Below are 15,383 nucleotides of genomic sequence, written 5' to 3'. Positions count from 1 at the left end.
CTGAGGAAGATTGTGGAGAAGGGCTGATTCCAGACGTTGGGGGACCTGCGGAAGCAGTGGACTGAGTCTGGAGTAGAAACATCCAGAGCCACCGTGCACAGGCGTGTGCAGGAAATGGGCTACAGGTGCCGCATTCCCCAGGTCAAGCCACTTTTGAACCAGAAACAGCGGCAGAAGCGCCTGACCTGGGCTACAGAGAAGCAGCACTGGACTGTTGCTCAGTGGTCCAAAGTACTTTTTTCAGATGAAAGCAAATTCTGCATATCATTCGGAAATCAAGGTGCCAGAGTCTGGAGGAAGACTGGGGAGAAGGAAATGCCAAAATGCCAGAAGTCCAGTGTCAAGTACCCACAGTCAGTGATGGTCTGGGGTGCCGTGTCAGCTGCTGGTGTTGGTCCACTGTGTTTTATCAAGGGCAGGGTCAATGCAGCTAGCTATCAGGAGATTTTGGAGCACTTCATGCTTCCATCTGCTGAAAAGCTTTATGGAGATGAAGATTCCATTTTTCAGCACGACCTGGCACCTGCTCACAGTGCCAAAACCACTGGTAAATGGTTTACTGACCATGGTATCACTGTGCTCAATTGGCCTGCCAACTCTCCTGACCTGAACCCCATAGAGAATCTGTGGGATATTGTGAAGAGAACGTTGAGAGACTCAAGACCCAACACTCTGGATGAGCTAAAGGCCGCTATCGAAGCATCCTGGTCCTCCATAAGACCTCAGCAGTGCCACAGGCTGATTGCCTCCATGCCACGCCGCATTGAAGCAGTCATTTCTGCCAAAGGATTCCCGACCAAGTATTGAGTGCATAACTGTACATGATTATTTGAAGGTTGACGTTTTTTTGTATTAAAAACACTTTTCTTTTATTGGTCGGATGAAATATGCTAATTTTGTGAGATAGGAATTTTGGGTTTTCATGAGCTGTATGCCAAAATCATCCGTATTAAGACAATAAAAGACCTGAAATATTTCAGTTAGTGTGCAATGAATCTAAAATATATGAATGTTAAATTTTCATCATGACATTATGGCAAATAATGAACTTTATCACAATATGCTAATATTTTGAGAAGGACCTGTATAGCACCTTTATCTGTTTTAGATCATGTATGTGGGGACTAACGCAACGCCCTTTAAATTTAAAACACAAGTTCTTATGATCACCACAGAAAATGGACATTCAGACTCATGGGAATGTGTGCAAACTACTACATTTGCTGTAAACTATTACATGTACAAACTAACAGGATATCAGACAGGAAAAAAATAAATTAGAATCATGATATTTTACATGTGCTAATATATGATTACACAATTCATTCCTGCACGTTATCATTAAATCTAATCTACAGAGATGGGACAGGAGTTTATGATTAAACAATGATTCCTGTCAAGTCAACAATTCATTTTTGCTTCTAAAATGTCTGAGCCCTTTGAGATTCACATGACATTTAAAAGAAAAACAACCTTCAGTTTCAAATGTTCTTTAACAGAATCCAAGCTGGTGCATTTTTGTGCAAGGCCGGCTCAATGACCCTAACCAGACCTCAGGACCCGGTCATGTAGAGGCCAGAGGCCGAAGGAGCTCCAGCTGGGATTCCAAGGTGACTCTCTCCTGGTGAACCACCTGCAGCCAAACATAAGAAAGCATGACCTCTGATAAGTTCACACTGAACAAAAGTTCCACCTCAGGCACGTATAACCTTGTTTGCTTTGTTTACCATGGCGACTACAGTTGGGAACACAAGCCGGCCTGCAGCCTCAAAAGGCTGGTCTGTTTGTTTCCTCATAAACTCAGAGGGTTGAACAAAAAGTACAAGTACCATTCATGGCTGAGCCAAAAGCCCAATATGATCTAATGTAGCAGTGATATATTGGCGATCTAAATTTTGTCATAAACCATTTAAGGGAACTAATGGGGTGGGGGGGTGATCTCTGCAGCTCCTCCAAAGGCTACCATGGTTGCTTCTCTAGTTAGCCTAGCCTGTATGTTTATGCTGAGGGCAGTAACATGGTAGGTTTGGAGGTGTGCCATACTCTTCCCATTCTCGATTGGTGGATGGAAAAGTGCTCCATGAGATGTCCAAAGCATCTTTGTTTTATAACCTAACCCTGCTTTAATCTTCACCATATCCTTCTCCCTGACCTGTCTGCGGTGTTCCTTGGTCTTCATGATGCTGTTTGTTCACCAATGTTCTCTAACAAACCTTTGAGGCCTTCACAGAGCAGCTGCATTTATACAAAGATTAAATAGAATCAGCTGTATTCTGTTTACTAATTACATGACGTATAAAGGCAGTTGATTGCAAGGGATTTTATTAAGGGGTATCAAATATCAAATGCAAATATTTCTTTGTAAAATGATTTGGAGACTACACATAATTTTCATTCCACATCACAATTATGCACTAATATTTGTTGATCGATCACCTAAAATCACAAAACATTTGTGGTTGAAACATGACAAAATGTGGAAAATTTCAAAGTGTGTAAATATTTTTTCAAAACATATTCCTTTATTAGAAACACAACCTTGCAATAGCAAATCCCCCAGAGAGGCCCCTAAATATGAAGAATATGAAGTTGTTTAACACACCGAGATAAGATCAGATATGTTCCGACTTCAAACACTGCAGGACCTTTGGATTTGTCCTGAAGAAACAATAAATGGTCATGGTTCATATCTCCACACCTGGAATAGATTATGACGTGAAGGTGGAATATATGCTCTATGTGCAGCACCAGCCAAAGATTAGGGTGTAGGGACTCATTCTTTCTGAATGAGAAGGTGTCTCATAATAGTCACTGCCTTCTTTCTATAATCACACACCCTGTTGCAGTCAGATGCCTAACCAGTCCAGGGTGTATTTTGAAGAGCACAGTTGCGCCAGTGCCTGCTTGGTATTCCAACAAGGCACTAAATAAAGATGTGTATGCCTTTCTCTGCAGAATTTCTTGAATGCTTTAGGGACAGAGCAGAATTAGAATGAGTATAAATGATCCCAGGTGACCTTTTAGAAAATGGAGAACCTGATTATAAGAGCTTAAACTCTGAGATGGAAGAAATGCCAGAAATGGCACAAAAGATAGGAGTTGTTGCTCACCCTCTCCTGCTTTGTATTCTTTAGCCTCTTCTGTACTAAAGCCATAAAAGCGCTGTAAGGTTTCACTCTTGGATCACTTACAGGGAGAATGACAGGCATGCAGCATGTGTTCGCAGTGCGAATGTGTGTGCCACAGGCAGATCCCCAATGCAAACAGCCGAGTCTTTGCCATTAGTTCTGCTATGAGTGATGGTCAGGGAGGGAGCAGAGGGGTCGGGCTCGGGGGCTTTTCACCAACTTGGACCAGTGGGAGTGTTTTCTGTCAGCTGAAAATGAGGAGAATTTACACAAACAATACTACACTCCTGTGTCCTTGGTTAAAACTGGGTGAAAACCTTTGTCCCTGCTGTTTGATTGAACTGTCAGATTTAAACGTCACTCTTTGTGTTAAACGTTTGCCCTGCAGATGCGCACCTTAAGCTGTGAAGGGATGGTTTTCCCATTCAAGGTTCCCAGAGGAGTCGGAGGGCAGGGAATGTCATTAAGTTCTCAAAGATAAACTCACAGTCCCTCAGAAAAGCACTTTGTGGGTAACCCCCAGTCCCTCTGCATTTTTCAGACTCAGCTTTCTAGAGTTTCAAGTCGTTAACATTTATTACAAAATACAAAATACTGAAATTCACTATCAACTTATGGCAGATGTTTCTACCATGGTCAGGATTTATATATGGAACCTAAAAAAATACTAGAGACTAGAAGTATGGATGGATGGAAGGATGGTTGGATGGATGTTGCATGGATAGATGGATGAGTAATGGATGGATGGAAGGATGGATAAAGGATGGATGGATGTTGCATGGATGGATGAAAGGGTGGATAAAGGATGGATGGATGGATGGATGGATGGTTGCATGGAAGGATGGATGGAAGGATGGATGGATGCATGAAAGGAAGGATGGATGAAGGGATGGATGGATGGTTGGATGGATGGAAGGATGGATGGTTGCATGGATGGATGGATGGATGCATGGATGGATGGATGGTTGTATGGATGGATGGTTGCATGGATGGATGGATGGTTGCATGGATGGATGGATGGATGGATGGATGGTTGCATGGATGGATGGATGGATGGATGGATGGATGGATGGATGCATGGATGGTTGCATGGATGGATGGTTGCATGGATGGATGGATGGAAGGATGGATGGTTGCATGAATGGATGGATTGATGCATGGATGGATGGATGGTTGCATGGATGGATGGTTGTATGGATGGATGGTTGCATGGATGGATGGATGGTTGCATGGATGGATGGATGGATGGTTGCATGGATGGATGGATGGATGGATGGATGCATGGATGGATGGATGGTTGCATGGATGGATGGTTGCATGAATGGATGGATGGATGGATGGATGGTTGCATGGATGGATGGTTGCATGAATGGATGGATGGTTGCATGAATGGATGGATGGTTGCATGGATGGATGGATGGTTGCATGGATGGTTGCATGGATGGATGGATGGTTGCATGGATGGATGGATGGTTGCATGGATGTATGGATGGTTGGTTGCATGGATGGATGGATGGTTGCATGGATGGATGGTTGTATGGATGGATGGTTGCATGGATGGATGGTTGGTTGTATGGATGGATGGTTGCATGGATGGATGGTTGAATGGATGGATGGATGGATGCATGGATGGATGGATGCATGCATGGATGGATGGATGGTTGCATGGATGGATGGTTGTATGGATGGATGGTTGCATGGATGGATGGATGGTTGCATGGATGGATGGATGGTTGCATGGATGGATGGATGGTTGCATGTATGGATGGATGGTTCCATGTATGGATGGATGGATGGTTGCATGGATGGATGGTTGAATGGATGGATGGATGGATGGATGCATGGATGGATGGATGCATGCATGGATGGATGAATGGTTGCATGGATGGATGCATGGATGGATGGATGGTTGCATGGATGGAGGGATGGTGGCATGGATGGATGGATGGTGGCATGGATGGATGAATGGTGGCATGGATGGATAGGTGGTGGCATGGATGGATGGATGGTTGGATGGTTGCATGGATGGATGGATGGTGGCATGGATGGATGAATGGTTGCATGGATGGATAGATGGTGGCATGGATGGATGAATGGTTGCATGGATGGATGAATGGTTGCATGTATGGATGGATGGTTGCATGGATGGATGGTTGCATGGATGGATGGATGGTTGCATGTATGGATGGATGGTTGCATGGATGTATGGATGGTTGGTTGCATGGATGGATGGATGGTTGCATGGATGGATGGTTGTATGGATGGATGGTTGCATGGATGGATGGTTGCATGGATGGATGGATGGTTGCATGTATGGATGGATGGTTGTATGGATGGATGGTTGCATGGATGGATGGTTGCATGGATGGATGGTTGCATGAATGGATGGATGGTTGCATGGATGGATGGATGGTTGCATGGATGGATGGATGGTTGCATGGATGGATGGATGGTTGCATGTATGGATGGATGGTTGCATGTATGGATGGATGGTTGGTTGCATGGATGGATGGTTGCATGGATGGATGGATGGTTGCATGGATGGATGGATGGATGGATGGATGCATGGATGGATGGATGGTTGCATGGATGGATGGTTGTATGGATGGATGGTAGCATGGATGGATGGATGGTTGCATGGATGGATGAAAGGTTGCATGGATGGATGCATGGATGGATGGATGGTTGCATGGATGGATGGATGGTGGCATGGATGGATGGATGGTGGCATGGATGGATGAATGGTGGCATGGATGGATAGATGGTGGCATGGATGGATGGATGGTTGGATGGTTGCATGGATGGATGGATGGTGGCATGGATGGATGAATGGTTGCATGGATGGATAGATGGTGGCATGGATGGATGAATGGTTGCATGGATGGATGAATGGTTGCATGGATGGATGCATGGATGGATGGATGGTTGCATGGATGGATGGTTGTATGGATGGATGGATGGTTGCATGGATGGATGGATGGTTGCATGGATGGATGGATGGTTGCATGGATGGATGAATGGTTGCATGGATGGATAGATGGTGGCATGGATGGATGAATGGTGGCATGGATGGATAGATGGTGGCATGGATGGATGAATGGTTGCATGGATGGATGCATGGATGGATGAATGGTTGCATGGATGGATGCATGGATGGATGGATGGTTGCATGGATGGATGGTTGTATGGATGGATGGATGGTTGCATGGATGGATGGTTGTATGGATGGATGAATGGTTGCATGGATGGATGGATGGTTGCATGGATGGATGGATGGTTGCATGGATGGATGAATGGTTGCATGGATGGATGGATGGTTGCATGGATGGATGGATGGTTGCATGGATGGATGAATGGTTGCATGGATGGATAGATGGTTGCATGGATGGATGGATGGTTGCATGGATGGATGAATGGTTGCATGGATGGATAGATGGTGGCATGGATGGATGAATGGTTGCATGGATGGATAGATGGTGGCATGGATGGATGAATGGTTGCATGGATGGATGCATGGATGGATGAATGGTTGCATGGATGGATGCATGGATGGATGGATGGTTGCATGGATGGATGGTTGTATGGATGGATGGATGGTTGCATGGATGGATGGATGGTTGCATGGATGGATGGATGGTTGCATGGATGGATGAATGGTTGCATGGATGGATAGATGGTGGCATGGATGGATGAATGGTTGCATGGATGGATAGATGGTGGCATGGATGGATGAATGGTTGCATGGATGGATGCATGGATGGATGAATGGTTGCATGGATGGATGCATGGATGGATGGATGGTTGCATGGATGGATGGTTGTATGGATGGATGGTTGTATGGATGGATGGATGGTTGCATGGATGGATGGTTGTATGGATGGATGAATGGTTGCATGGATGGATAGATGGTGGCATGGATGGATGAATGGTTGCATGGATGGATGCATGGATGGATGGATGGTTGGTTGCATGGATGGATGGTTGCATGGATGGAAGGATGGATGGATGGATGGACAGATGGATGGATGGATACAATGAGGGAAAGAATGGAGAAAATGCCTAAAAAGAAAAAAGAAAGGAAGGAATCATACAAAAATGTAAATAATGGAAAGATTGAAAGAAATAAAGGAAGAAAAGACAGGGGTAGAATGGAGTTGCGACACAAGGAAGGAAAGAAACAAATGAAGTAATGGTACGGAAAGATAAAAGGAAGGAAGGAGACATAGAAGGCTGTGAATTAAGGAAGGACACAAAGAAGGAGTGTAGGAAGGCAAGGAAGGACAAGAAAAGAAATAATAAAAGAACACATGGAAGAGAAGGAGGAATGACAAAGAAGTATTCGAGGAAATAGAGAAAGACGCGAGGAAGAAAGGAAGGAGACAAAAAAGTAAGGACACCACATTTAGAAACTGGGATACAGAAAAAAGTCTAGAAATACAAATATTTTCCACTCTTTTATTTTCTTTTTCCATACTTATCCAGACCTAAAAAAATCCTGAAATCAAATTGCATACTTATCCAGAATTGATAACCACAAACTGAGCTCTGGGATCTAAATAAATGTGCTCACCTTAAGCTGCTGTTGGAGCTCGCTGTTGAGACGCCTCAACACCATGTTGGTTTCCCGGTTCTTACGGATTGCCATTTGGATTTCTCTCTTCTGTTGTGACAGCAGCCTGACAGAGGATTATCCAAATGTATGAGCTTCTATACTTCTCTTTCCAGGTACAAAACACAAAGTATGCAAAAATGTTTATTAAAAAAAGGTTTAATCAGTTTGCAAATGCAGTGAATTGTTCCAAACATTGTACACTAACAGCTCCACATGTGTCTACATGGAGTCTGCCAGTTATTGATGGCCATCTTCTACTTACTGACTGCTTCAGTGAGCTGTCTGGGCAACAAGGAGACAGAGGGACACATGCTAAAGTCATTATGGTGAAATAGTGCTTTTTTTTGTCAGATAAATTGCCCTTTCTGGGTGGATTTCATGGATTCTCCCACATTAGGGAACCGAGTACGGGCTTATCCAAATTCCTTACATTTGCCCCAAACCAATGTCATTATTACACAAAATTCCTAGCAGTAAATGAAGTAGAATATAAAAGCAAATTAACATGAGCAACAGTACGATACAATTTAGATATTTGGTCATTCTTAGACAGCAAAGGTTAATCTATCTAACCGTTTGCTACATGACACTGATGCCCCTCAGTGACAGGTAGCAGATGATCAAAATAAAAATAGGAAATTACAAATGCTGTAGGTTACTAAAGCCAAAAATCTGTGTTCATAAACAGAACAACCTCTACACAAACTGGTTCCCCTGGTAACAAGGTGTAAAAAGCCTTTAGCCTTCACTGCAGTAGCATAATGTCAACATGAAGGCTTTAGCAAGGTTCTGTAGGATTTAGGTCTGCGGACAGAGACGATCATAGAAAAAAAGTTTGTTTTATGTCTGGTGAACCATTTGTGTTTGGATTTAATATGATATGTATCATTATTCTGCTGAAAGACCCAATGGTGAGCCGTTTTCTGTTCTCTCCATCAGATTTTTATTTACAGTTTACAATTTTCACCTTGTTGTATACTATAACAAGATTCCAATGCCTCTGGAATAAAAAAGGACCCACAGCATCACATATCCACCACTGTACTAAACAGTGTCATAATGTACCTTTTTACATCTTTTCATGCTAGATCTACACAATTTCACTTAAAATCCCAGTAGAAATTAGAAAAATTTACATGTTTCCATTTGTGGTGGTAGGACAGAAAAGGCTTTTAATGACAAGCCTCCCATAAACAAGGGTCCTCATTCAGGCTTGTTTGTCACAGGTCCACTTGGCTTAAACTATGTAATTATCGCCCTGAATGTGGATATGGACAAGATAGGAGAGTAGCCATTTCCTTGTAGCCAATTCCTAAGATCAACACACTTCTGCCTTACTTCAATAGTATGTTCTCTTGTCTGTCCTATGTTGAAGAGTGGCTAAGAGAATAGGGCATACAGCTCCTTCTCAAAATATTAGCATATTGTGATAAAGTTCATTATTTTCCATAATGTCATGCTGAAAATTTAACATTCATATATTTTAGATTCATTGCACACTAACTGAAATATTTCAGGTCTTTTATTGTCTTAATACAGATGATTTTGGCATACAGCTCATGAAAACCCAAAATTCCTATCTCACAAAATTAGCATATTTCATCCGACCAATAAAGGAAAAGTGTTTTTAATACAAAAAACGTCAACCTTCAAATAATCATGTACAGTTATGCACTCAATACTTGGTTGGGAATCCTTTTGCAGAAATGACTGCTTCAATGCGGCGTGACATGGAGGCAATCAGCCTGTGGCACTGCTGAGGTCTTATGGAGGCCCAGGATGCTTTGATAGCGGCCTTTAGCTCATCCAGAGTGTTGGGTCTTGAGTCTCTCAACGTTCTCTTCACAATATCCCACAGATTCTCTATGGGGTTCAGGTAAGGAGAGTTGGCAGGCCAATTGAGCGCAGTGATACCATGGTCAGTAAACCATTTACCAGTGGTTTTGGCACTGTGAGCAGGTGCCAGGTTGTGCTGAAAAATGAAATGTTCATCTCCATAAAGCTTTTCAGCAGATGGAAGCATGAAGTGCTCCAAAATCTCCTGATAGCTAGCTGCATTGACCCTGCCCTTGATAAAACACAGTGGACCAACACCAGCAGCTGACACGGCACCCCAGACCATCACTGACTGTGGGTACTTGACACTGGACTTCTGGCATTTTGGCATTTCCTTCTCCCCAGTCTTCCTCCAGACTCTGGCACCTTGATTTCCGAATGACATGCAGAATTTGCTTTCATCCGAAAAAAGTACTTTGGACCACTGAGCAACAGTCCAGTGCTGCTTCTCTGTAGCCCAGGTCGGCGCTTCTGCCGCTGTTTCTGGTTCAAAAGTGGCTTGACCTGGGGAATGCGGCACCTGTAGCCCATTTCCTGCACACGCCTGTGCACGGTGGCTCTGGATGTTTCTACTCCAGACTCAGTCCACTGCTTCCGCAGGTCCCCCAAGGTCTGGAATCGGCCCTTCTCCACAATCTTCCTCAGGGTCCGGTCACCTCTTCTCGTTGTGCAGCGTTTTCTGCCACACTTTTTCCTTCCCACAGACTTCCCACTGAGGTGCCTTGATACAGCACTCTGGGAACAGCCTATTCGTTCAGAAATGTCTTTCTGTGTCTTACCCTCTTGCTTGAGGATGTCAATAGTGGCCTTCTGGACAGCAGTCAGGTCGGCAGTCTTACCCATGATTGTGGTTTTGAGTGATGAACCAGGCTGGGAGTTTTAAAGGCCTCAGGAATCTTTTGCAGGTGTTTAGAGTTAACTCGTTGATTCAGATGATTAGGTTCATAGCTCGTTTAGAGACCCTTTTAATGATATGCTAATTTTGTGAGATAGTAATTTTGGGTTTTCATGAGCTGTATGCCAAAATCATCCGTATTAAGACAATAAAAGACCTGAAATATTTCAGTTAGTGTGCAATGAATATAAAATATATGAATGTTAAATTTTCATCATGACATTATGGAAAATAATGAACTTTATCACAATATGCTAATATTTTGAGAAGGACCTGTATATCTCAAGTCATGATCACATCCCAGGAAAACAGCCAGTCATAGATTATTTATTTGCTTCCATGCACTTTACTCTGACCTAAAGGAATTATTTGTGTGCTAATAGCTGAAGCAGTAATTTATGAACATAGGATATTTTTTCACATTAACTAATCTACTCAAGTTAATGGGTGGGTTTGTTTTGTTTATGTAGATTTACATAACAGCAATAAAAGATTAATTAAGTTTTTACAGGGGTGGGGCAATAACTGTGGAGGGTGATGTAGAGTCCAATAATGTAAGCCAAACAAGTCATTTTGAAAAGATCTCTCACTATTACTATTTCATGACTTTGATCACTAGATGGCAGTGCTACCAGATCTACATGTTATCATCAACATGCCAGCAAATAGAGGTTCATTTTCATCTTTAATAAACATAGAAATATGAGCATTTGCTCTGACTGTCTCTTCACCTTGACTTTAACACTCTACAGCACCGTATTTATTGGTTATTGAAGGAATAAACTGCTCCGGTACAAGGGACCTTAAAAGCAGTGACAGTTTAGAAATTAAATCGTGCCATTTTATAGAACATTTGCTTAATTATAATATACACCCACTTTCAAATACAGTGACTTGCAAAAATATTCATATCCCCTAGAGCTGCACGATATCAGAAACATATTTAATTACAATTATATTAAAGATTTGCTAATTTTTTTTACCAGTAAACAGCTATACCACTCTGAGAGCCTTAGCATTTTATCAATTAAAGATATACATCAGGTGCAGGCATTATGATCAGTGAGGTACCATCAAGCTGTCCAAATATAAGAACAATATGCAAAGCATAAATGTCTCACCATTTAAATATAATTCCCTCCAAAATTGCATACAAGCAGTTCTTTGCAATTGTAATTTTACACACACTGATATTTTGACTTTGATTTGATAATATCCACTAAACCTTACAACATTTGTTGCATAAAAAGCACAAACCTAACTGCATTGTTTTGGGGTTTCATGTGATAGACCAACAAAAAGCAGTGCTTTTAAATGAGGACTGGAAGAAAAATGTAACATGGCATTGAAATTGTACAAAAGAAATCTGAAAATATTCCCTCTGAGTATATTTTTTCCCATTTACAGCTGTTCTGTGAAGGCCTAACACCTCAGATCTATAATCTGGCCTTTATGGAAAGGTGACAAAAAAAGCAGCTGATTACAGTCTGTCACATACTATGCAGAGGACACAGAAGCAAGTGGAAGAAGGAGATTTGGTCAAATGAGAACAAAGTTTTACATTTTGGCATACATGCATGCTATAGGTGGAGGAAAACTAATCCATCACCCCATGGTCACACATAGTGGTGGCAACATCATGCTTTGGGGAAACGTTTCTCCAGTAGGAACAGAAGAGCAAGTCAGAGTTGATGGACAGAGCTAAATACTGAACAATGACGACAACCTGTTAAAACCTGCTTAAGTCTGGGGTGGAGGTTCACCTTCCAGCAGGACTACAACCTTGAATATACACCTAGAGCAACAATGGAATGGTTTAGATCAAAGTATATTCCTGTGTTAGAATGGTCCAGTCAAAGCTCAGGCCAAAACAAATTAAGAATGTGTAGCAGGAAATACCCCAAAAGACATGCAGATGTAATTGCTGCAAAATGCGGTTCTACAAAATACTGACTCTGGGGGTGAACATAAATGCATGCCACACATTTCAAAATTTAAATGGTGAAAAAACAACCTACAACTTTTCATAGGTCTATCACTTAAAATCCTAATAACTCACATTGAATTGATGGTTGAAACATGACAAAACATGGAAACGTTGATGAGCTATGAATAATTGTGTAAGGCCAAGGTTTAGCTACCACTTCTCAAAGGCAACCTTAGCCTGATTAAATGGTAAAGTGTCAGAATTTAAATCCTTTACTAACTTTTGGCTTGGTTTGGCAGGCGGAGGAAAAGGCATGGCAGGAGGAGGAGATCCAGTCTCCAGGTTCTGGCTCTCTGGGTGGTATTTCCTTCGAATCGGCTTTTGTGGTGCTTGACTGTGAGGAGTGCCAGAGACGTCCTGAAAAGTCAACAGACACAGAAACACAGACATAAACTAATTGCATGAAGTGGTGCAGGTTTTGCATGTCTGGTCTGTAAGCAGCTCTGACCTGTTTGGAAGTACTTGTCAGGTCTTCAGAACTCAGTCCAAACCTCGAGCCCTGCTCTTCCAGTTTTATGCTGCTCTCCTCCTGCAACCAAAACAAAGATGGGAAATCAATGATGGAGGAGCTCTCCCTGCAGGAGTGGAGTGTTGATGTCATGATGGGGTGAAATGACACGAAAGAGCAGCTATAAAGAGGCAGGAAGAAATGCATCTGCTCCGACCGGCGATAAATCAGCACCTTCCCTGCAGGGGCCATGATGTAGTGCTCTTCAGGAGCAGCTTCTAGCTTGTTCTAGGGCAGCCATGATGGATTAACTTACTTTTACTACACCTACTTGCAGCATTTCAGCCATTCTCGTCTTGCAGACACAATGTTTGATTTATCGTCACCTGTTTTCATTTAGCAGAGATTAACAGTGCAAAAGTGTGAGGAAAAGTCTCATTAACTGCACTTCTTAATTTCTTCTTTTTTATGGGTCAGTTTCGGTTGAAACTATAAGGATTTAAAAGATGGCAGAACATTTTGTTAAATGTTGATGGCAGTAAATTGTAAGAACTAATCTAAAGGGGTCGCTGCCTCCATTTTAGTGGCAGCTGAAAGTCTCTGATGGTTTAAACAGACTCTTCTCCTAACTGTAACCAAGAAACCTCAAAATACATTAAGCTGAGAATGTAGAGGACTCTCGGATAAATGCTCCTTTTACTGACTGCATGTGAAACAAGACCGCAGCATAAAAACATTTTCATGCACTCCAGTAGTTTGTGCAGTTGCAGTGAAGGCTTATTAGCCCCAGGGGCAGCAGGTGTGGTCACATCAGCTGTAGGTCATGGCTGCTGGATGTGCCATCACGGTCACTTTCTGAGGAGTTGCTTTTTAAAACACAGCTGAGGTTTTCTGGACTGATGAGGTGCAAAAACCAGTAAAGCTCCTCCCAACTGGGCACAATGAGTAAAAAACTCTGTCACACTTTCTTTCTCAGAGTAAAGCTTTCACTTTCAGGTTGACTCAAGGCAGACTACACTTTCTGGACACTGTGGTGCTTCACGCCGTGCCTTTCAACAGTCTTCACCCTGCTTGAACAGTTCCACATTTTGCCTCAACACAAACCAAAAACTTTAAAACATTTTATTGGGATTTTATGTCATTGACCAGGACAAATCAGTGCATAAATGTGAAGAGAGAGAAAAACGTTTCAGCATTTTCTACAATTAAGAAGGCAGAACTGTGTGTCATCGATTTGTATTCAGCCAGCTTAGACACCCCTAAATAAAAGTGTAACAAATTGCTCTCAGAGGTCTTTGCGTAACTGAAAAACAGAGTCTGCCTAATTTAAATGTTTGTGTAAATACAGATGTTATGTTAAAGCCTTCAATCTCTTGGGGGGGTGGGGGTAATCTGATCCCAACAGATCAAACAGTGTTGAGTGATAGGAAAACTAGCAACGTGCATCAGCCTAAACATATCATTCCTCTGTTAAACATGGTGGTACCAGCATCAGGATGTGGGGATGCTTTTCTTTAGCAGGGATAATGAGGCTGGTTAGAGTGAACTGGAAGAATGGAGCTGAATACAGGGCAATTCTCAAAGGAGACCTGTTAGAGGACAATGACACTTAATAAAGCCATAGCTACAATGGAAGTGTTTAGATCAGGGGTCTCCAACTTCAGTCTTTAAGAGCCCATGTTCAGATATTTTCACATGCAACCAGTTCCGACACACCTGAATCTAATGAACGGCTCATTATCAGGGCTCTGCAGAACAAGAGGTACTCTGAGAGGTACTTTGATTCAGAGTTGATTGGAGTGGAGTTGCAATTAAAAGTTACCAGAAAGTACCTCTTGAAGATTGGGGTTGGAGATCCCCGATTCAGATCAGGGCATAATCGTGTTAGAAAGGCATAGTCAAAGTACAGACCTAAATTCAATTGTTAAGACTTGAGCTGTAACTGCAGCAAAAGCTATTTCTACAAAGTCTTTGTAGCAGGGAAAGGGGGGATTACAATTGTTTGCTACACTTTTTGAATTTTCCCTTGTGAAAAATTTTAAAAATCATGTATCATTTTCCTTCCACCTCAAAATAATGCACTGCTTCATGTTGGTTTGTCACACAAAATCCCCCAAATGTTTGTGAAAACAATGTGTGGAAAGATTCAAAGGGTATAAATACTACTGCAAGGCTAAATGGCTACATTGTTGTTGATCTTAGGCAGTTAAAAAAAATATAAAAAGTTGACATTACAACTGTGAGTCCTAATTGGCCTTGTCCTACTGGCTCTGAAATGTAGGGTCTATATACTAAACATGCTGAGGTCACTTTAAAGAGTGATATATATATATATATATTTTTTTTTTTTGTTTGAACAAACGCGAGGCTGTAAACTTATCAGCACCATTGATTTAACTGCCTGTTTCCACATATTTTTCCTTCAGGAATTCATCCTAACGGCACCTACACATCGCTCGTGAACTAAACGTCCCTCT

At 42.1% G+C, this 15,383-nt stretch overlaps 1 protein-coding gene across 6 annotated transcripts in view; it reads right to left on the bottom strand.

Annotated features, from left to right (window-relative positions):
- Nucleotides 1-1,200: 1,200 nt before the first annotated feature.
- reps2 (RALBP1 associated Eps domain containing 2) overlaps nt 1,201-15,383 on the bottom strand; it is a 37,359-nt gene continuing 23,176 nt past the window's right edge. For 3 of the 6 annotated variants that reach the window (XM_047374778.1, XM_047374780.1, XM_047374779.1), the window contains exons 16-19: nt 12,907-12,987; nt 12,679-12,815; nt 7,699-7,804; nt 7,144-7,358 (exon numbers count right to left, since the gene is read on the bottom strand). In XM_047374778.1, coding sequence (XP_047230734.1) covers nt 7,188-7,358; nt 7,699-7,804; nt 12,679-12,815; nt 12,907-12,987 — 495 coding nt within the window. In that variant the 3' untranslated portion in view covers nt 7,144-7,187. Of the gene's footprint in view, nt 1,634-7,143; nt 7,359-7,698; nt 7,846-12,678; nt 12,816-12,906; nt 12,988-15,383 lie in introns of those variants that run through there. The other 3 variants (XM_047374782.1, XM_047374781.1, XM_047374783.1) reach the window with 3 other exon arrangements.

The sequence above is a fragment of the Girardinichthys multiradiatus genome, chromosome 9 (genome assembly GCF_021462225.1).
Source record: "Girardinichthys multiradiatus isolate DD_20200921_A chromosome 9, DD_fGirMul_XY1, whole genome shotgun sequence".
NCBI lineage: Eukaryota > Metazoa > Chordata > Actinopteri > Cyprinodontiformes > Goodeidae > Girardinichthys > Girardinichthys multiradiatus.
This window is presented reverse-complemented; position numbering and strand designations above follow the sequence as displayed.